We start from the raw sequence: 24486 nt of genomic DNA on the forward strand, positions 1-24486 counted from the left end.
AATTCAGAGTTTAATGAAATTGCTACTACAGTATTGGGAGTCGTCTAGTGTTTAGACACATTTAAGTTTCTATTATGGCATCGATAACTATTAACTATTATCATATCATAAAAATGATTCTTGTCATTCCAGCCAATAGTTTGTTTATGACAGCAAATATATATAGTGTATCAGTATATTATTATTCAACAAACTAAACATCTGTTACAGTAGTAAATTAGTTTTTAATTTTATTTTTTTTTAATTTTTTTACGTGATGATATTTAGTGTAATCAAGCAATTAACATAAAAAACTAGATTTATCCAGACATGCCACCATGTCATATTAAGTTTTGTGTAATTTATTTTAATGCAATCATACTGGTGATTATACTGCAAAATGAAAGATGCGATCATTATATTAAAATGGGAAAAAATACCTAATGATTTACCATGCTGTCATGATCGTATAAGCTCCCATGACAGGGTGTTACGTGATTAATATGCACAAATTATGTTAACATTTCAAATTGACATGCTGCAAATTATTCTCAATATCCGCATGCGATCTGGTTGGTTAATTAACTGAAAGTGTAGGTAGTGAAAAGCCTGGATGGTCGAGGAGAGCCTTCAGAACGATAAGGCATCATGGAACAGGGGACACGTTTGTTAGTTACCGTACAGGTTCTTATGTTTGTACTTGTTTGGCTAACGGCCGCTATGCCAAGAAAATTAGAGCATCTCCACTCCTTTTGGAAGTCAAATATCGTAAAAAGACACGATGTATCACAACTGGGCTCCGAAATATTGGAGATGATTCAGGAATTGAAAACACAGCAACAGCAATTTGAAACGGTATTAAATAATCTGAATGTTTCGGTTTACAGCCTGTTAAACCCACCACCAAGTAAGTCCTTATATATACATTAAATGTACATCACTTGATATTGCAGTTTTTACATGTAACTGTAATTGCAGGTAGACATTAATTATTACGTCATGTGTTTGTGAGCGTAACGCCATATTTGTTGAAGAAGAAAAAAGAAAATAGACACATACTAATTACCTAACTGTTAAAAGCTACACAAATGTAGATAATACTTGTATATACAAATAAGGATTATAATGACGAAATACAGAACAACACGCGCGTCTACTCAGATCAAATGTTTTAATGCCATAGAATAGATCTCTTACCATAAGTGCAGGTGTTTACCCTTGGAATCTTTACCAGGTTGTCCTGTCTAAGATTATAAAAAACTTCTTTCTTCTCAACAAGATTTTGTAAAATATGAGGAGAAATATCATTTAAAATTTTAAAAACTTCAGAGGCCATATCTTTCATACGCTTAACATGTAAAAAATCAAGTTTGTGCCTCCTTAAAATATCGAAGACTGGGGAAACATAGTCATTGTCAATAAAACGAAGTGCTCTCTCCTGGACTTTTTCCATTTTCCTAGTATTAGTCAATGTACAAAAGTGCCAGGCAAGTGGACAATAGTTAAAATTTGAAAGTATAAAAGACTTAAAAATGGTAATTTTCCCCTTCTTTGTAAGATTATTTCCCAGTCTTTTTAAAACATCAAGTTGTTTGGCAGCATTTCTACAGAGTCGAGATATGTGTGCATCAAATTTAAGAACAAAGTCAATATCTACACCTAAAAGTTTTACAGTATCTTCACACATAATCTCAAGGCCATCGATGTTAAAAGATTTAATAGAATTTGTTGTCTTCTTTCCAAAACATATAGCCTGGAACTTCTCTGGGTTGGCCTTCATACCATTAAAGTTAAACCAGTCTATTAGAACTTTACTCTCTTTTTCTAAGCAATCTTTCATATGTGAAAAAAACATATCACCTATCTTAGAGAGAGTATTATCATCTGCATAATTATATAAAACACATTTGTCATCAAAGGTAAAAATATCATTCATAAAAATATTGAAAATCAGAGGTCCGACAATAGAACCCTGGGGGACTCCCTTCTTCACATCTGTCCATTCGCTGGTCTCTGGCCCCAGTCTATACACGATCAATGTAAAATCGAGTGTGAAGCATAGTCTAAATAATTACATGTATATAAAGATGGACACGCTCGACACCGTTAAGTGTTCCTCTGCAACTACCGCCTGCATCGCTTGGCATTTGTACAAGCTAATATTGCAGTGTTCTTGCGTATGAGTCAATCTACACGTTATTGAAGGTCAAATGTGCTGTGATTTTCAAGAAATGGTCAATATCAACCAATATCATTTAAAAACTAATTTTGGGAAAAGAAATCTGTAATATATTATAGTACATGATCACCGAATATAATGAATAATGTAATACTTGTTCCGGCATTAAAACTGGTTACGTGAACATTTTTCATAATGAAGAGTATATTTTAGGTGAAAACTATACCATATTTGGTGATTGGTTTATACAGATCAGTTTTATATTTAGATTAAATTAAACTATTATGTCTATCTGTTGTATGTATTTATTACACTTAAAATCATATTTTAGTTTTCATTTTCCAATTAATTACAGCTAAATAAATTTTAAGAACGTATGATTACCATATCTAAGGCAGGTTATGTTTATATTTAGTTAATATCTGTTGAAGACATCCGATTGGTTGAGGGACGTTCACCGTTTGAGGGACGCGTGGAGGTGTTCTATAATGGCACGTGGGGAACTATTTGTGATGACAGCTGGGACGAAAGGGATGCAAGGGTGGTTTGTCGTCAACTAGGGTACAGGTAAAGGCATTAGAAACGGAATATATATTATCATCAAGGATAGCAGTAATGTCAAGTATGATTCGGGTACGCTTATGTTGGATAGAAGCACATGTACTTCAACTAAGTAATAAATAATGTCACCTAAGGCACAAGATACGTTTATGAATACTAGAATAAAGGAACCCAAGTAAATGTATGGATATACATGTACATATTATATGACTCTTTCATATGTACATATGTAGGATAGAACTATTCCACCCGAGGGTACAGAATTTTGGGTCAGTACCGAGGCTTGCCGAGGTTTCTGACCCAAAATTCTGTACCCGAGTGTGGAATAGTTCTATCCTACATAATTCACATATGAAAGAGTTATTTTCTCACATTGTTTGTCTAATTACTTGCACGAAAGGTGAGGCAGCCATTTTGTGACAAAATCTTAACTTCTTAAATAATTGATCGATTTTAAAAATAAGAACGCCATTCGAAAGAGCTCATCAAAGATTGGTTTATATTGTAAATATAAACAAGAAATCGTAGGTAAAACGGTTTGAAATGCAAATTAAACAAATGAAATGGTAAATGAATCCGGCAAGTCAGTCGAAATAGAAGAAAATTGACGTCAACTTTGGCTGATATGACGTCATCTCATTGTTTTTCAATTGTGACGTCACAGCTATGTAAGATAGATTTATCTTAAATAGCTGTCTTTCATGGGACAACTCTATCTAACATGGCTAGCTATGTGAGAAAACGTCATCTACGATACCAGTAACGTCATCTACAATACCAGTAACGTCATCTACAATACCAGTAACGTCATCTACAATACCAATCAAGTCATCTACGATACCAGTAACGTCATCTACAATACCAGTAACGTCATCTACGATACCAGTAACGTCATCTACAATACCAGTAACGTCATCTACAATACCAGCAACGTCATCTACAATACCAGCATCGTCATCTACGATACCAGTAACGTCATCTACAATACCAATTAAGTCATCTACGATACCAGTAACGTCATCTACAATACCAGTAACGTCATCTACGATACCAGTAACGTCATCTACAATACCAGTAACGTCATCTACAATACCAGCAACGTCATCTACAATACCAGCATCGTCATCTACGATACCAGTAACGTCATCTACAATACCAGTAACGTCATCTACGATACCAGTAACGTCATCTACAATACCAGTAACGTCATCTACAATACCAATAAAGTCATCTACGATACCAGTAACGTCATCTACAATATCAGCAACTTCATCTACAATACCAGTAACGTCATCTACAATACCAGATACGTCATCTACAATACCAGTACCGTCATATACGATACCAGTAACGTCATCTACGATACCAGCATCGTTATCTAGCATAAGGTTAACGTCAACCTGAATAGAAGTTCGGCATATATGTTATAAATAATGTCAATATTAAGCAACTTGTTACGTCATTCAATAAATGTATACAGGGAAAGTCAAACAGGGTACAAGAAACGCCAACTGAAATACACATAACTACATAACTACAAGTGATATCAATGTTCAGGTATCTAGGATACATGTACTGTTAGTAAATATATATCGGGCCAGGTAACATCAAATAGCAAATAGGATAAAGGTAACATGAACTGGAAGACAAGAAATGTACTGGTATTAGATCAGATTCATATGGTGTAAACTACAGTACATTTACTGTCAACAGGGATACATGTAACATCAACTAAGGTTTCAATATGGTATAAGATCATATTATGAATAAGACCCAAGAATCAATATGCTAATAAATATCAGTTTTGCCTAAAATCCTTCAAATTAAGTGATGATAGAAATATTTTACAGTAGCGGTGTTGCAAGATCCAATGCCTATTTTGGACGGGGGGAAGAACCGACGTGGCTGGATGACGTCAGATGTGACGGAAATGAGACTCGTATCCAGGAGTGCCAGTCAAGTCTTTGGGGAAATGAGAACTGTAACCATGGTGAGGACGCCGGAGTGGAGTGCACTGACCCATCACTACCCTCTATACCGCCAACAACACCTCGACCCCAAGGTACGTAATTTGTTTGTTTGTACCGTCCACGAGGATAACTTGATGTCTACATGTAACAAAGTTATATTTCAAATGATGTAGTTATAATGTAGTTTTGCTACTCTTAACTGCTTAATGTAGTAGCGGATAGGTACAGATTGTGACATAGGTACATACTAGATACATAGATTTATTCTGACAACATACATGTTAACATGTACAGTATTTTTTATAATCCTATAATAGTCAGCTCTTAGAAATTTACGGATTTATTTTTTCAGTGTATAAATACTTTTGTGGCTGATTTTTCCAATGTGAATCGAGTTCATATTCAAATTGCTTAACTGTCCTAGACTGAACAACACTTGATTGAAGACCGTTCCAAGTATCACGACTCTCTGGGTAAACGAGTGTTTTCTCACGCACAGCCTTGAATGTTCTTTGTACACTTTCAAATCATGTCCGCGGGTACTTGCTTCCTGGTTGATTGAAAACAAATCTGCGACTTCTTTATCGTATTTTCCAGAAAGTATTTTGTACATTTCAATCATATCCCCACGTGACCGCCTGTATGCTAACGTTGTAAGTTGGAGTTTACGCAAACGTTCTGTATATGGCAAAGTTGAGAGACCTGGCACTTGCTTTGTTGCTCGACGTTGAACGTTTTCTATTGTTGTTACATGCTTTTCCAAATACGGACACCAGGCTTGAACAGCATATTCAATATGAGGCCTAACTAATGCCGTGTATAAAAGTTTAAAACTGTTCTGGTCCATACGAGTATATTCCATTGTCCTCCGCAACTCTCCCATGATTGAATTTGCTTTGTTGACCTTTTCACATATATGTTTGTCAAAGGTAAGTTTATCAAGTATGGTGACACCAATATCCTTCTCCAAGTCAACAAATTTAAAAAAAATTGGGCATTTTCCTTCAGTTTGTATCCATATTTAGTTGTATTTGAATGTCCCAATCGCATCATTTTACATTTGTCTGGGTGGAAGCAGAGTTTCCAAATATCTGACCAGTGGCTTATGAAAATATATCATGACGTGATGTGTGTGTGAAGAAGTTACTCATCAATACCGCTATAATTGTTAAATTGCGAAATGAGATGGTGGATCACAAATTGGCTTCTTTGTTTGACCGTGCATACTCAATTTACTGCACTGTAGTCGTAAATATCATGATTTTTAGCAGTACTGCCAAAATTAGTTTAAATTCTTATTTTGAATTGTAAAATTCAAACCTATGCATTTTACGTATTGTAATTCTAAAAATGTTGGTAATTGTTGTGCTGAATAGCATATGGAAAGTTCTGCTAGATTCGTGAGTATCAAAATTACGGCACGTATAATTCTTAATAACAAAATTTCATTTATGGTCATATTCATTGACATTTAAGTATATCCCACCGTAAACGGATATGTCTAAATTCATTATCAAGCGAAGTATTTTTCTCTTGGGCTCGTCTTCAAGAAAATATTCCTTTTGATTACAATTCATACAAACATGATGCTTATTTATATACAAATGTAACGATACTTTTATGCAACAATGAATTCCATGTTTTCAAAAGAATGTGTTAAGGAAAATACAGAATTGTCTAGATGCGATAACGTAGCCAAGTCGACAGGCGTTTTATGTATAGTCTTGTTAAGACTTCGAAAGGGTCCCGAGTTCGATAATGGAGCAAATCGAAAAGGCCTAAGATCTACAACGAAAATAAAACTATACATGCTTTTAATGACATTGACACAGTACATTTGATTGTATTAGTTATTGTGTTTTATTTATTGTGATTGTGCCGTATCAGTTCAGTGCCTGTAATTCAGACGCACAGGCATTACTATACTGGCGTTAAAATGCAATCGTCATTTGGTACTAAAGGAATAGCGCACCTTAATGAAGGAGATTCCAATTAGGTGTGCTTAATTTTGAATATGTAACCAGTCCACCGTTTCTGGGTAGCTTCCAAGGTAAATCACGTGGCCTCGAAACAATTCATTTGAGGCAAGCTTTGTAATCTAAGTTTAATTTGAGCTATCATTTTTACCTATTCTGAAATATCTCTATATATATATTGTAATCTTAGTGTCACTGCGGCTTGTTGGAGGCTCCTCTAATTCCTCGGGACGACTTGAGGTGTACCATAATGGTGTGTGGGGAACAGTATGTGATGATGATTTCGATAGTCGTGATGTTCGTGTAGCTTGTCGACAATTAGGATTCAGGTATTAATTCTTGCCTTAGATAAAATTGTTGATTTTGCGCTTTAGATGATTTGCCGTCCATATGTCTTTCGTTCAGATGAATTATCTTAAGACGTTTTGGAATGTCATTTTGATGTCGCTTTTCATCGCATAGTCAAAGTAATATGACATGAATTCTTCGGTACAAGCTGTAAAGCTTTGTTCATTTTGAAGACGTAATGATATATAAATGTGTCTTACAGGGAAATGGTAAGTTATCCGGAGGCTCTTCTCTATGTAGTGAGTAATTCTATATGTACTTAATGCCGCTCTTATTCAGTTACAATGGAAATCAGAGAATTAAGGCGTTTGCTGCTGGATCAGGAACTATATGGATGGACAACCTAGCATGTTCTGGTAATGAATCCGCCCTCTCGGATTGTTCATTCAACGGTTGGGGAAATGGGAACTGTGACCACAGCGAAGATGTAGGCATTGAATGTGAGGGAGAAGATGTCACAACACCATTACCACAACAACCAGGTACAGGTATAGTCAAGAGGATTCGTACAGAAAATTTTCCACCTTTTATTATACGCGTTAACCTTGGTTTCGTAAACATTAAGAATACAACTAAAGGAATTTTTTGAGGAACAAAGTTTTTTTCTTTAAAAAATATAGCCACGATGACGTCAGGGCGGTCATTTCCTTATTTTCTAATATTGCCGGAACACACATTACTTATAAAATATCAATAGCAACACTGATACAGACATATTAATCGACATTTTTATTGTTGCAGAAAATTACATCACTTAAAAATTGTAAGATCAAAGACATAGACATACCTCACTTTAACATCATCTGTAAAAATAGCAATGGCTTCAATAATGTGTGAAATAGATATGTAACAACAACTGCACCCCATCTGCGTATTTTGTTCGTTGTAATGTTTTGTGCATTTGTTGGTTATTTGGTTGCATGTTGTTTGTTTGGGTTTTTTTTGTATTGATTGTATGACTATTTTTAGAAGCCCTAATGAGCACTATAGAAAACCGAAAGCATATTTCATCACTAAGTATTAGTCTTAAAAGTGTATGTATAGTATTACATAATGCAAATATGCGTTTTAAATCAGCAATTTTAATTTTTTTAGTATGATCAGTGTAAGTCAACGCGGATTGATCTACTAAATGCTTGAAGTTAAGTGTGTCCAACTTTCAATAGTTAATCGGTCAACCGTTTGTAGATAGCTTTTGTGGTGAATCACGTGGTCTCGAACATGTCAGTGATGGCACAATTTGTAATCTGAGATTAATTTGAGATACCCTCTTTACCTGTTGTGAAATAGTTAGAAATCCATATGCATAATGTATTTCTAGCTACGCTGAACCTTGTTGGAGGGCCCTCTAATTCCTCTGGACTACTGCAAGTGTTCCATGATGGTGTGTGGGGAATAGTATGTGATGATGATTTCGATAGTCGTGATATCCGTGTAGCTTGTCGACAATTAGAATTCAGGTATATATGTTTGCTTAGATAAAATTGTTGAATTTTGCTTTAGATGATTTGCCTTCTATATCATTCAATTTTAATGATGATTTTTTTTCTAAAGACAATAACATACCCTTTGTCGGTTGTCAAACTTTTCGACCGCAATTATGATTCCCACTCAAAAAGCTGATATATCCGACGTTTCGACCGTGCATGTGATTGCATATAATATCCCCTTTTGATACGTCAGTGTTATGTTTATGGCTACATGAGTCTATCTGATAAAGTATCTTGTGGTCATAACCGTTGTTTAAACACTGGGGTGGATTTAGTGCATATAACATGTTGGGTCGAAATAACCAGCCGTATACATCAAATAGGCCGAGACATTTCATACCTGCACACAATAGATGTAAACAAAAATGTTGACGAACACGTTGTATTAGTGTTAAATGTATTTTGGACTGAAGAAGTCCCTAAAGTGGCTGAATATATATTCCATAGAAATGATTTAGATTTTACTTTTAGTTTATTTTGGCTTTTTATTTCGGATTATTAATATACTAGCTTTAACTATTTTATCTCATTATCTTTTCTAAATATGTTTAAGATTTATTTTGATGTTGCTTTTCATGTCATAGTCGAAGTAATATGTCGTGGCATGTTCGGTAAAAGGGTAAAGCTGTTTTCATTATGAAGACGAAATTCATAGCATATCATATTAGGGACATTCGACATGTAAATGTTTCTTACAAAGAAATGGCATGTCATCACACTACCCTCTATGTAATATGTAATTAGATCTATACGTACATTTGTATTTAATGACACTCTTATTCAGTAACAATGGAAATCAGAGAATCAAGAAGTTTGGTGCTGGGTCAGGAACTATATGGATGGACAACCTAGCATGTTCTGGTAATGAATCCGCCCTCTCAGACTGTTCCTTCAACGGTTGGGGAAATGGGAACTGTGACCACAGCGAAGATGTAGGCATTGAATGTGAGGGAGAAGATGTCACAACACCACTACCACAACAACCAGGTACAGGTATAGTTAAGAGGATTCGTACAGAAAGTTTGCCAAATTTTGCACCTTTTATTATTTGCATTAACCTTGGTTTTGTAAACATTAAGAAAACAGCTAAAGGAAACTTTTAAGGACCAACGTTGTTTTTTGTTGGTTTTTTTAAGGGCCAGAATGATCAGAGGCGGCCATTTTCTTATTTTCTATCATAGCCAGCACACACATTACTTATAAAATATCAATAGCAACACTGATGCAGACAGATTACTCGCCATTTTTGTTGTTGCAGAAGGATATATACACATGTAAATTGAAAATTGTAAGATCAAAGACATACACATACTTCACTTTAACTTCATCTTTAAAAATGAGCAATGTCTTCAATAATGTGTGAGATAGATATGTAACAACAACTGCATCCCTTTTGGGTATTTTCTTCGTTGCAATGGTTTGTGTATTTGTTGGTTATTTGGTTTCATGTTGTTGTTTTTTTATTGATTGTATGACTATTTTTAGAAGCCCTAATGAACACTATAGAAAACCGAAAGCATATTTCACTTATTTTATTTTAAGTATTAGTCTTAAAATTGTATTAATAGTTTTACGAAATTCGTAAGCAAATATGCGTTTTAAATCAGGAGTTTTAAATCTTTGAATTAACGAAAGAAGTAACAAAATATGTGAAAACCGATTGTTTGACAATTTTTAGAAGCAAATATGTGAAAACACGGTTGTTACATGAAAAAATTACGTGATCACACTTACAGAATATTAAGATAAAAATAAGGCCCACTGCCTAAAAGATAACCTATGGGGATACAATTATTAACATCAGTACATATATTTGTTATGATCTGTGTAAGTTCACGCGAATTGATCTACTAAACGCATGCAATTAGGTTTGTTTGACTCCTTATAAGTAACCGGTTAACCGTTTGTGAGTAGCTTATGCGGTAAATCACACGACCTAGAAACATGTCAGTAGTGGCAGAATTCGTAATCTGAGATTAATTTGAGCCATCCTCTTTACCTATTCTGAAATAGTCCTACGAATATTGTATCCCTAGCTGCACTGCGCCTTACTGGAGGGTCCACTAACTCCTCGGGACGACTGGAGGTGTACCATGAGGGCGTGTGGGGAACAGTATGTGAAGACAAGTTCGATAGTCTTGATGTCCGTGTAGCTTGTCGACAATTAGGATTCAGGTATATGTATTCCTGTACATAATATATGGATTATTTCGTTTTTTTATTAAAATAAATTGCCATTTATGTATCATTCGTTCTGATAAATTAGAGCATTTAATTCTAATGATGATTTTTTTCTCTCGAAAGTGCTACCTTCTTAACATATTTTAAAGCTGTGGTCATTATAAAGACCAAATACATATCATATTATGTTCGGCACACTCGATGAGAATGCTATTTTTCTTACAGTGGAATGGTATGTTGTCGTTCTTGTTCCCTGTGTATTCTACCATTATTGTATGTTATATCCTTCTTAATCATGTTAATAAAAACCTGTAAAACCCAAAAACCTGTCACTACTTTTCAAACATTCTGGATCCAATTACATCTGTTTAATGCAAGTTTTACTTACAAGGCATTTAATGCGAAGTATATGCATCCTCGATACTCAGGGGGTTAATATCAGTGTCGTTATATCCACCCCTGAATCATGTCGTAATAATATATAAGCAAAGCAAAACACTAGACGTCCTATGAAGATTATAGAGAGCCTGGTTCCAAATTATATAATGTACCTTTGTTCGATTATCCTGTTGCATATCAAAGGACCAAACTTACTGTCTTCATAATCCAGGGGTGAATATAACAACAATGATAATATCCTCTGGTATATAGAGGATGGGTAGAAATAGTGATCATAAACTAATTCTGTTGTGAGAAATGTATGTTAATAATATTCATTCCTAGCCCCTATCATAAATAGCACAGGATAACGGAACCACACTTAATACTGTTATTATGCACCATTTATATAATGTGTACTTCCCGCCCTCATGCAGTAACAATGGAAATCATACAATGAAGACATATGGTGCTGGATCAGGAACTATATGGATGGATGATCTAGCCTGTTCTGGTAATGAATCAGCCCTCTCAGAGTGTCCATTCAACGGCTGGGGCAATCAGAACTGTAGGCATACCGAAGACGTAGGCATTGAATGTGAGAGAGAAGAGGTCACTACACCACTACCACAACAACCAGGTATAGTCCAGCGGATTCGTATATAAATTTGGCCAAATTTTGCATCTTTTGATAAGAGCATGAAACTCCACACCAAGAACACAGCGAAATGAAACTATTAGAATCCGGGCCGTTTTAAAAAAAGATAACCAGAATGTCTAATATGACACACACATTATATACAACAACAAGTATTTGCCTTACAGCAAGCTAAGAAGGCTAATATACAACATTGTTTATTAGTCAGTATTTATAAGAAAGTTAAATACTTTTACAGGACCGCCTGGAAAATGATTGATGGCGATAAAACTATAAACACCAGTATATATGTAAACATGAACGCAATTCGGGTTAACCGTTACCGTCTCTCCTTGCATGATCAAATTTACTCTATTCTTAATTCTGATAAGGTAACGAGTTAACCGATAACGGCTTTTACGGTGAATATGACCTAAACACACTTCAGTTGTGGCAAAATTCGAAGTTTAATTAGATCTTACCTGAAGCATTTTATATAAAATGTACTTCTAGCTGCCCTGCGCCTTGTTGGAGGGTCCACTAAATCCTCGGGACGACTGGAGGTGTACCATGATGGTGTGTGGGGAACAGTATGTGATGATGAATTCGATAGTCGTGATGTACGTGTAGCTTGCCGGCAGTTAGGATTCAGGTAATAATGTTTGGTTTTTTTATACAAAACAAACATACCACTAATAATGTATTCGCGAATATGTTGTAAACATGAAAATAAAGTGGTCTGCAGTAATGCGCATAGTCATTTGAAATTGCGCTCTTTTTCAGTAACGATGGAAATCAGAGAATATTACCGTTTGGTCCTGGATCAGGAACTACATGGATGGACGGCCTAGCATGCTCTGGTAACGAATCAGCCCTCTCAGACTGTTCATTTAACGAATTGATTGTGATGAAGAAGAGATCACACCACAGCAAACAGGTATAAAGCTACAACTACCACTACAAACAGGTATACAAACACCACTTCCACCACTACAAACACACACATACCACTACCTCCACAGGCAGGTATACAGCCACAACTACCACTACAAATGGGTATACAAACACATTTATCATCACAATCGGGTATGCAAACACCACTACTACCACAGGTCATATGCAGGATTTGGTATTGTTACCTTAATAAACGTATTAAGATTCTAAAGTAAAAGCAGCATCCGTGTACATTAGCTGACACATGGCAGAGTCAGATTGTTTATCGAACTAGTCTTTTATTTTGGTAGATACAGGTCACATAATCTGAAATTTGTTATGTTTGTGTTTTTTCTTTTCACTTTCGTTTGTTCAGTTTTCACTCTCCACTTTCTAAAGCTCGCAATTGATATCGTATGGAAAAAAACTCTAGTGAAAGAAACATCCATTGTTTAAAGCTTCCTTATCTTATAAAACAAATAAATTCAATTTCAACCATTACCACCATCTCTAAAACAGACTATACTATTGATGCTTCAACGTCGTCTCATGCGTTTAATTCAATAGACGTGTTATATTAAGAGAAATTAATTTTAATGTACATGTATGTTGTAACAGCTTCATTGTTTTCTCCATTCATTATCGACCTGAAATATATTAAGCTTAATTCCTTTCTTACCCAAGATAAAATTAGACTGGCTGGAGGTAGCACACCATACGAGGGAAGACTGGAGTATTATCTCAATGGAGAATGGGGAACGGTTTGCCATGACCATTGGTCAAAAACAAACGCCAGAGTAGCCTGTCGACAACTAGGGCTTAGGTGAGAACAAACATACCAAAGTCGACATTTGACAACTAGCAAAGGTGTCAAAGTAATACCATCAAAACAAGAGTGTCTGTCGGAAACCAGGGCTTTATACCATAATACCAGGCTCTAGAATCATGAAATAGTCTTAGAATAGTCTTTTTTGCTTAGCCAATCAAAATTAATATAACTTTTTATAACGTCATCTCTGATTGGCTAAGTCTATACTGAAATGAAGACTTAATGCCCAGAACAACTAATTAATCATTTGAAATGCTCTGTAACATTTCAATTTTTAATGAATGATGAAAAATAAACTTTAAAACGTGTGGAAGTATTTGATAAAGGTGATTATTATTGATTTCACTTCGATCAATGTCTATTTCACCCCATGAATTTTGCAGAGGTGGAGAGTTTCATCCATATGCCTATTTCGGAGCAGGAAGTGGACGCATACAGCTGGATGATGTTAGATGCACAGGCCGAGAGTCCCATTTGCTTGAATGTGATCATTATGAATGGCCCCATAAGCAATGTACTCACGAGGAAGATGTCAGCGTCACGTGTTTACCACCAGATGGCGTCTCAACTACAACTCTGTCCTATGATTCTTCATCTGATGCAGGTAAACCTGTGTTTGTCCGATTACAATTGCTTTCGTTCTGTAATCAAGCCAACATTCGTCCAATATACCACATTTTAATATATCCATTTCTTCTTTGTTCCTTAGTAATCAACGAAGAATCGATCTGTGTCGATCAATAGGTACTGAATGTTTTCAAACATTTTAAATTATATTCAAATAAAGTTACTCGAATACTTTAAATATCCAAATACCATAAAATCTTGTATTTTTTCTCAACTGAATAAACTATGTTTTAAACTAAATTGTGAAATTATTCGACTTCATCGTCATTTTGTGTCCGTCACTTTTCTAATTCATAAATAGGCTTAATATTTAATTTTCTAAAACCTTCCGTCGTTCAGTTACGTCAACTCCAAATTCCACAGTTACTGACGTGGATACATCTGGTGGGTGTCCGGCCATGACATTCAGGCCATGCCTTGAGATTATGACCAATGCCCAGACTTCAGAAATGGACATTAGTCAGATGTGCAGGTGATTTTTCCTTCAGCAACCTGTTGAAGGTTTGATGAAGTTTTTTTGGTTTAAGCTTTATGTATATTTGGATGAAAACATATTAGCAGAATTCATATTACAATTAGCTATGCATTGCAACACTATAAAATGTGAAATGTCAATCTGGCGTCATGGTCTGACCATATATACTCATTACACTGCACTGTAGATGTTGGCAGTATATTGCCAAAATGTACGTGTATTGAGCTGTTAATTGTCTGTGTTAAATTAAAATTAATACATTTTTAAAGTTATATGTGCCGTCGTTTTCATACAAGAGCTTTTAATATGCTATTCGCCACGAAAAGTTACCAACATTTTGAGAATTACGATATTTGTGATTTTTAATTGATTATTGAAGAAAAATAGTATGCTAAACTTTTCACATGGTTACAGCACATATAACTTTAGGACCATTTTAGTACAAGAGTACATTAAAATTTGCTCATATACCGGAAACAAACCATTTCTAATGAAAGTTAGATGAATTGGTTTTACTTTGATATACCAGAAACGCCCACTGTGGTGATACGTGTGTGCTCCGTATCCGCAATTACACATTGTGGCCCGACGTCTTATATGCCGAACGCTTGTCCTTGTTAGTGGAGTAAAGCTCTTACAGTAACGTGTTCACCTTATTAGTACATGCGTCTGTCTAAAAACAATTTCATCAAGTCCACTGTTGTTATGTATTTAATTTGTTTAACACATATGAAATTGGTTCGGGTGTGAGTACGGCGTACATATTGCACCTGCATAATCGTATTGTTATACATCGTTCACAGGTATGAATTAAAATAGTTAAAGTCCTTTATCATTTTTTGTTTTATGTTTCAGAAGGATTGTAGAACAATATATTTATGCCATATGCTTTGTGGTTATGTAACAGGATTAACCTCACTGAATTGTCCATTGAATAATTCTCAAATTATTGGTAACGTTTGGTGGTGAACAGCAAATTAAAAAAAAATCTCTTCTGATTTGGTTGGTATGAAAATTACAGCACACTTTAATATATTAACAACAGAAAGATGTTTATGATTTTGTTGTCTTTATGATGCGTCAAAATTATTCATTCCTAACTTGTATACCTCATTTGATATTATAACTGAAATCAGAATTAACATACAGTGTACATAATAATATGAAATGTTCTTTATGTACAAATTGTGCTGCATTCGTAGTTTCTATAGATTCATGTATACAAAAAATAATAAAGTTTTTGTATACATTATTGATCAGTCTGCGATACTCTTTAAACTTGTTCAACTCTCTATACTAGTTGATATATTTTTTTTGAGATTATATAGCTTTTGCGCTCGAACTTTTTATTTTTATCTTTATATATAGCGAATATATGCATGCAACTATTACTAATATTTTATATAAAAGAGATTTGTTTTCGTCATGTATATGAAGTAGCCATATTGATGATCATATTATTATATTTTTTTATTCAATTACATGTAATTGCTTCTAGAACCGACTTTGAATAAATACCTGCATATTTCATTCGGATAACTTGTTCAAGTTGCACTTATAGTTTGGTATAATTTGTCTTTGTTTCTTATTCGTTTGATTTTCTTTTCTTAGCACCTATACACAGTTTACAGAATGTTTAGCCAGCCTACCAGCATCCTGCAATGGAGATAAAACCATCAACAAGGCAATTGCTCCTATAAGAAATATGCTACAAAGCATGTGCGGTTAATGTACGTATAACATTGACGAATAGGACAACTCAATCAAAGAAATAATGAAATATATACTATATTGCAAATACCTAAAAATAAATAGATAAAATATCAGAAACAAGAATAAAAAGTTGAGCATAGATATATATCAAGTATTATAATTGAATACTGTTTTAAAACATTGGATAGTTATTTTAGTTTCCATGCTCCATTCCCATACTATTCTACTATTCTAAAACTATGAACGACTAAAATGTATGTAACTTTTGTTGACAAATAAACAAATAAGCAAACATGAATAATCTTGAATTGATTGCATTCATGTTTAAACCAAAATTTGAACTTTATGAATGAGGACAAAATCATTTTATTAAAAAATATTTAAGTGGCATATAACGAGCAGTAGGAATTGTTTTCGGATAAATTATGGCCTATTTCTTACTCTCATATAACTGCAGTAGGTTGAGAATTGATCATGTCGAAGTGTCATTTCTGTCATGTGTATATTACAGTGATTCAAGATCTGAGCCATGCAGATGATTAAATTCACCACGAAAAAAGATTTTAAATGCGGACCAGTCGTATTCAAATACTCAAGAAGAAAAATATATTTTTATGATTATACAATGTACTGTAACATATAGGCCTTAAAAAGTCTAATAAATCATTCTTCCTGTTGCATAATGTGTTTATTTTTGTCTTCAGAATGAAAAGAACAAATCAAAACAAATTAAATAAATTTTCATGATGATGTCAACTAGATAAGTCTAGTGCTGATAAGATTCGTCTGAGAGGTCCCTGTATACGGTACTCACAATTTTACTACATTGTATAAGTTATCTCCTCAAGTTATTACTTCAGTCAAATCGTATGATCACGATAAATCGTTATGATGTGTCAGACTCTCTATCAAGTGAATATCATACTCTTCTACTTCATCTGACGATCATATCATATCATACTGTAGATATAATATCCTTTTTCGTTACTTGTATCAAACCAAAAATTATGGCGATACAGAGAGACTTGTAATTGGTTAATTGCATTAAACCGGCCTATTAAATGGTTATGATGCCCCATTTGTCAAAAATTCTAACAAAATTTCTTTCCTTTGTAGTTGTTTTGTGAATATCTTAAGAGTATTAATTTGTTTATGCATTTATTATAGTTTATTATATGACTGGCGTTTTTGCTGTATTTTGATTGGCCGAAACGTTTCTCAGAAATATTTATCTACTGCGATATCAACCCCGAAATCAGCGACGAAAAGCACGCGAGGTTACTGGACTCAGTCCAGATACCTCTCGCGAATCCGGTAACCTGTGTCAAAAATAGATCGAGGGAAACTACCTTTAGTTGTGACGTCATAATAACTTCTCGACGTCGTGTCGTACCCAAATATAGCAAACAAGAGTTTCCTTATTCAATAACGTCGGGATAATATATTGTGACGTCATTATTATAGTCGGCAACATATATTGCAGCAAGTGTAGCAAGTTTACTGCGATCAACGGTGATCGACTGCAAACTTCACTTTATGGAAAACGTTCAAGAATGCTACACGGGCAGTTTGATAAAATAATTCGGTTCTACCAGTTGAAAGGCCCGGTCCGAATGGCGTTACATTTGCAAATATTATCCTGTTTATTGTAGTTAAGTCTTTTTGAATAGCCGGGTTAATATCATGTAAATGTCATATAATAAAACAGTTATCAACCTATTTTCAGGTGGATATGGTAAGTTATCAAACCTCGAATATGATATGATCAGCGGCCTCCGGCCTCGCAAAAGGCATAGCAGCCAAACATTTGGAAGGCATTTCAATATACGCATAAAATAAAGCATGTGTAAAATATTAATCACTATAAAATCATACGATTTCGCCGTCTAAAAAATTCCAAACATTTTTATTGATTTGCTTTGTTTTAACATAAATATGATAGAACAAGATAATCCAATCTTCATGCTAATTTTCAAATAATCCCTGACTCGTATGAGAGCATAAAATGATTGTATTCCCTGTTACATTTATAATTAGAGACCGTTTACCCTTGTTAATGTCAAAACCATTAAAAAGGATTTAAAGAGTTTTAGTTGAAGTGATGAATCAAAATGTCACGGTAATTATCTCGATTTCTGTCTCCTAATGTAGTAATAGTTATTTTGAATAATTATATGTTAAATGTCAACTATAATTTGGTGGATGCTAGTGAAAAACTGCTCAAAAACTACCACATCTCTTTTGTAAAAAAAAAGGCCAACAAAGGCCCTCAGCTTACGTTTGTCTTAGGGATATCACCATTGTCTGCTGTGTTTTGTAGCCATGGAGACAGGAAAACTCGATTTACTAACTTTGTTTGAATTGATGTTATTTTGTGTTTTATTTACGACTGTAAACACAGATAACTATAGAGTACAGAAAACAGGGAAACGTTTAAATATGTTGGACATTCTGTCGGAAATGAAAGTTGTAAGTGTCGACCGGAAACAGACTGGAACTTTGAAGCGGAAGCTATTTAGAGCGTCGAAATCAACTCACAAACGTCAAGACGAAGGTTGGATATAACTCTATATGAGGTTTCTAATGTTTTACGTTGTGTATATCAATTGATTTCTGGCACGTTCAATTTTTTAAATTTTTACTATTCTAAGGTTCATAACACATCGATAATAGTTTCTAACATGAGAAGCCAACAGTGCTTAAGATAAACTACGCGATCAAACGTGTGGAATTCGTTGAAAAGACGGTCTTGGTTGTGAAACGGATACAACAAATATAACCCATGGACTTTTCATAATTATTAAGTTCATAACTGTACATCAAATGGGTTTACTTTTACCTAACTATAACGTTATATATTTTGTATATGCCAGAATGTTTATATCACAAAAGGCCTTTCATTTACATTGTAGAAATACCTAAAGTGTATTTTAGCAGCAAAATAAATATGCCTCCCAGGTATAATATTTTTTGTCTTTGTTGTCTTGCTCTATATATGCCACACCTGGATATCAGTCATGAGATGCTAAATAATTTGTATTTTTTCATAATCCGATTATCTTATAAGTTAGAATAATGTTATAATTTATTTACATACAATTAGATACATTACTTTGACATGAGTTTTACGTTCTGATTATATATTCGTCAGCTTGTGGTGACTTATTTCTATTCGTGTATATATTTGGTTATTTTCTCTATGTGAGGTATACATACACTTATTATGATATCCCATATCGCATTCAAGCGTTTGTTATGTCTTTTCCCTATACCTACAGGGGCACTTCGCTTAGTCGATGGTCCTTCTGAGCTAGAGGGGAGACTAGAAGTCTTCCATGAAGGTCAGTGGGGAACAATATGTGACGACGGATTCAACATGGATGACGCACGTGTAGCCTGTAGGCAGCTTGGCTACAGGTACATTTTAACATTTTCAATATTTATCAGTTATGAATGGTATGCTATGTTTATTATGACTCCGTAGTCTTGTATGTAGTATTTTATAACTATTCAGCGACACCTCTGCAAGGACGTTGATGTTTTGTTTTCAAGAATTACCAATTGCAAATTTTCTAAATTGATATTTACTCTGATAAATCAGAATTCGTTTTCTATTGATAACAATGTATTTTATGTTTTATGTGTCTAAGTATAAGTACTATATAAAAGTCATTGTCGTGTTTGATAGTCATGCTTATAACTTATCGTCGCGTTTAAATATTGGTGTTATACTTACTGGTTTGGTCATTCTATATGTGTTTATTGATATCATTCAATTTCAATTGAAAGCAATTTTATTGACAAAGACAGAATTGTCAAAGGGAATATCCACCAGGCATTGCCTATATATACACTGTCCTTCAAATGTTCTGTTACATACATATGTCTGTTAAAATTTGCTGACAATTTATTCATAAGAAAGTTCTCAAAAATGCAGTTAACGTTAAAGAGAAGATACATAAGTTGATAAGTAATATATGCTGATGACTGCTATGACAAGGTTGACAGTACTTTATGTATATTTGTAAAAATGAATGGCCCCTTTTCTCCTTGATATTACTACTTCCATCACGTATGTGTAAATCGTTCTATCATACATAAACAAACTACTCTCTGTTTCATTATAGCGGGGGTTCATACATCCGATATTACACCCCTGGTAAAGGCAATATTTGGTTGTCGAACCTAGTCTGTGATGGCACAGAGAGCAGACTTGATGACTGTAGATTTGATGGGTGGGGAGAACATTCCTGTCGTCACTGGCAGGATGTAGCTGTTTCTTGTGAACAATCAGAAGGTAAGTATCCTTTCAAAACTTAACGAAACATTATACCGTTAACCTTTTACTGTAAACGTATTATTTAAATTAGGATCAAAATTTAGCGGAGAAAGTGAAATTTAAAATATGTACGTTTGTAATATTTCCGCGGAAATAAATATTAGATTGACTTTTTCAATGACTGGTGCTATGAATAATTAAAACAATCATTTAAGGTGTTGGTGTATTTAGATTCAATTCTGGGATAAAAAATTGAAAATCAACTGAGGTTATGGTGTTATTTCATGTATCTGAAGCAGTCATCAACTGTATGTCCCATTGGGTTTATGTTATCAGCCACTGTAACTTTGTTATATTTTTTCTTTTGTTAGATGACGAAGCTCTGTGTGATGAAATGGAAGTACAGAACTGTTTTGACCTACTGAACATGGTCAGTCACCGAAACTCAGCCATTGATTTACATCGATGCAGGTATTTCAGATACCCATAAATTCTTTTTCATAACCAGCAATGTTTTTATAAATTAACTTACTTTTGTTTAAACCTTTGACAGGCTACCATACCCTAAGTTAATTAACCCTAAGTTATTGATAAGATTTTCTCAGCAGAATATTAATACAAGATCCCCCACCCCCACACAAACACCCTCACCTCACCTACGCAAACACACACTTTGAAGCTTGGAACAAAAATATCAAGACAGATATTAGTGATGATAATAGTATTCTAGAGACTGGTGGCTAATTTAATATGCACATGTTATGCTGACAGTGATGCTGAGAATGTGCAAGTTCAATTCTATCGATGCGAGCATGCAAATAATTTTGTTCTATTCTGCATAGAATCTAAAATGTTCTAGAAACGTGCATGAGACATAGACATATTCTAGAACCTGATTGGGAGTCTATATTAAACAGTGAAATTGTTCGCAAATAAGCCTTAATGATGTCTGATTATAATCAGCATATCACCCAGTGAATCTGCCCATATAATTTCATCGTGTAATGACCACACCATGATTGAGATAATTGAGGTTTTAGCCAAAGTCTAACATTCAATAATTTCCAGTGCATATAAAAATGATTTTGTATTATCTATTATGTACACCTATTAGATATACTTTTCATCGTCAGTATATGGATGATGACGTTATGCATTTTTGCTTTTGAGTAACGTAGCGCTTCACAAATTGAAACACTTTTTGTAGATAATTGTTAACAACTTCTACGCAGTGTCTGAATCAGATTTTTTTAATATTTCATAATTAGTTGCCTTTAGATTTATTTCTACATGTGAACAAATTAATTTATAAATCCGGAACTTTAGAGCATGCCTGTCCCAACCCTGTGCTTCGGCAGATCTGAACACCCAAAATGGAACAACTCTTTAAATTTGGATTGTTTGTACAGGAACATCGTTGATTTTAGTCACTGATCTGCTTACAAAACAATAGCAATACTATTTTCAGATTTAAAGTGTAATGTTTTGAGTACATCTATGACATTTGACATTGAAGAATGTTTACTTGTGTTCTTAATCTGTCATAACGGCTCCTTTGAATGTTAAACTCCTTGTTGAATTGCCATTCTATTTTCTATACTTCAGGACATCTTATAAATGGTTTATAGATTGTTTGGAGGATGAAGTACAGCTATCATGCTTTGACGGGCCGATTGGCTCCCAAATATTCGAACAATATAATACCATCGTAAACCTATGTTAGGCTGAAGGTACAGTGTGTTGTTGTTTATTACATATTGAATGGTAACTTTGTACAAAAGTAACAATATTAAAAATTAATATAGTTCAACCTCAAAATGACTGTATAGTTCTTCACTAATTAATCAATAATACCAAGCATTTCCAAAATGTAAACAGATTTGTTTGTGATTTCTGCCGTGTTTTATATTATCATTACTATTTTATCAATGTTTTGTTTTTTTATTTCAGACATGTAATGCAGGAAAGAGTGCAATTTCTAGCGCAACAAGAACTTATACAGTAAATAAATAGTAGCGATATCATTGATCAGATACATATCATATTATGTACTGATTAAACCCGTATGACGAAACAAAACGAAATGAAAATGCAATAGATCATTTCTCTCACTGCAAACTTTAACTTTAGAAGATTTTCTTGCGATATAAATGAATGCTTAGTTTTGTACAATCACTCTGATGAATAAAAATGTTTCTTTTACCTTCCGGATTTATTATCTGTTATGGTTGCTTATACTGTAAACCAACTTTCTTTCGTGTGTGATTTACTTCCGCTAATTTCGCGAGCTCATTAAATTCGCGATAGTTAATTTCCGCGAATTAATATCTACACCACTAACGTTGAAAGGAAACATCATTTAATCTTTACACTCGCGTAATGGAAATCGCGAAGTTTAATGGCCGCGAAAGAAAGTTGGTTAACAGTATAGAGATACTTACACTGTACGATAACAAAGATAACCTTCACGCTTCATTGGCTACACATCAACGACAGTAACCTTATAGACGTATCAACATAACTTTTTTTGAGTTATCGCCCTTTGTAAAGCGATAGTGGCGCCGTAAGTAAAGCAACTTCCGGTTTACATGGACAGAACATTGCATGGTAGTAGATGTCAGCTGATCTTTCGCGTAAAACACTTAAATTACAAAATTTTAGAGGTACATGTATGTTACGTTTGGATCTTGAACTGCTGGTTAAACCACGTAAAAGAAAATAGTTAACTGTCAAGTCATATTCACTACAAAAACTACCGACTCAAAGTCACCGGTAACGTGATAATGGCGGTATTACACTGTAACATACATAATATAATAATGTATGTACCTTTCGTGTAGATACATTACAGTTAACGGTGATTTGACAGCTGTATTAGATGTACAAATGTAACGTCTACATATCCTGTTTGTTTGTAAGCATCTGTGATTTAATTCTAACACTTAAAAGTAGCCGTTTTCAGTGAAATAGATCAATAAATATTGTGTCTTCGACCATAGCACACGAAGGAGTTTGACGTCTCACGATTTGTATACGTCCTACAGTATCGACATAAAAATACCCCTCTATTCTATAAAATACCATGCTTATGCTAATTATTATTAACAAAACTTATGTTTTTGAACTGAATAAAGTATCTAATGTCACCGTAACGACATTTTGTTAATTTGTGTTATGTACTTTGTATGTATGTAAACATTTCCCACTATCATAACCATATTGGAACAGACTACAAATATGAACCTGTAGACTGAATTTGTCTTCTAATAAACCATCTGAAAACATGCTTGATGTAGATATTTAATCTTGAATCTAAATTCCTATAGAGTATATTTAATTAAATGAATGTTACTACATGTATGTACCTCACAACATGTACAAATGTAGATGTATACAACATTCAAAAGTGTATGTTTTCGTTTTTACAACAATAACATGTACATACAGGTATCAATTTAGCTATGATTTAGAACCGTTTATGGGTAGTTCCCCTCAAGGATTGAATTCCCTTCTAAACATAAAAAAAATACCATTTGAAGCTAAAACTGAACACTTTTTGAGACAAAATTCCCCCTTTGTCTTATTTTTCATCACATTTTAAGCCTTTGGTTGTAAATGTCTTGATGTTTATTATACATCTACTACATATACATGTATCTATGATGATGGAGCTTAAAAATCTGTTTACTGAATCTTGCAATAACATTCTTGGTGTTATAATACTTCAAAATGATTTTTTCTACCAAAATGAGAATGGTCAAATATCCGATAATGCCGCTATTACAAACTTTTCCTAATTTCGAAAAGGACCATAGTTTTCCCCAAAACTTAGATTTGATCCCTGGTATATATAATGCATATTTGGTTATTACAATGTACATGTATGTTCACTTCTAAGACTTTGGTTTATACTAGTCCTAAGACAATGTCA

The 24486-nt window shown here is 34.1% G+C and overlaps 2 protein-coding genes across 3 annotated transcripts; both read left to right on the forward strand.

Annotated features, from left to right (window-relative positions):
• The first annotated feature begins 212 nt into the window (after positions 1-212).
• Positions 213-17316, forward strand: LOC138321041 (scavenger receptor cysteine-rich domain-containing protein DMBT1-like). Of its 2 annotated transcripts, none has more exons than XM_069264438.1 (16): positions 213-886; positions 2590-2725; positions 4570-4781; positions 6856-6994; positions 7293-7495; positions 8335-8473; positions 9288-9490; positions 10540-10678; positions 11500-11702; positions 12213-12351; positions 12483-12636; positions 13317-13455; positions 13845-14065; positions 14452-14560; positions 16175-16293; positions 16788-17316. In XM_069264438.1, the coding sequence occupies exons 1-12, from the start codon at positions 628-630 to the stop codon at positions 13431-13433; spliced, it is 2043 nt and encodes a 680-aa protein (XP_069120539.1). In that variant the 5' UTR covers positions 213-627; the 3' UTR covers positions 13434-13455; positions 13845-14065; positions 14452-14560; positions 16175-16293; positions 16788-17316. The 2 variants fall into 2 exon arrangements, with proteins under 2 accessions (XP_069120539.1, XP_069120538.1); XM_069264437.1 differs by having other exon boundaries at positions 14428-14560; positions 16788-17315.
• A 1077-nt stretch (positions 17317-18393) lies between these two features.
• On the forward strand, positions 18394-22758 carry LOC138321043 (galectin-3-binding protein B-like). The gene is made up of 6 exons (XM_069264440.1): positions 18394-18830; positions 19555-19693; positions 20404-20573; positions 20927-21026; positions 22161-22285; positions 22506-22758. The coding sequence occupies exons 1-5, from the start codon at positions 18599-18601 to the stop codon at positions 22276-22278; spliced, it is 759 nt and encodes a 252-aa protein (XP_069120541.1). The 5' UTR covers positions 18394-18598; the 3' UTR covers positions 22279-22285; positions 22506-22758.
• The last annotated feature ends 1728 nt before the right edge of the window (positions 22759-24486 follow it).

This window comes from Argopecten irradians, chromosome 4, assembly GCF_041381155.1.
Source record: "Argopecten irradians isolate NY chromosome 4, Ai_NY, whole genome shotgun sequence".
NCBI classification, from domain to species: Eukaryota; Metazoa; Mollusca; class Bivalvia; order Pectinida; family Pectinidae; genus Argopecten; species Argopecten irradians.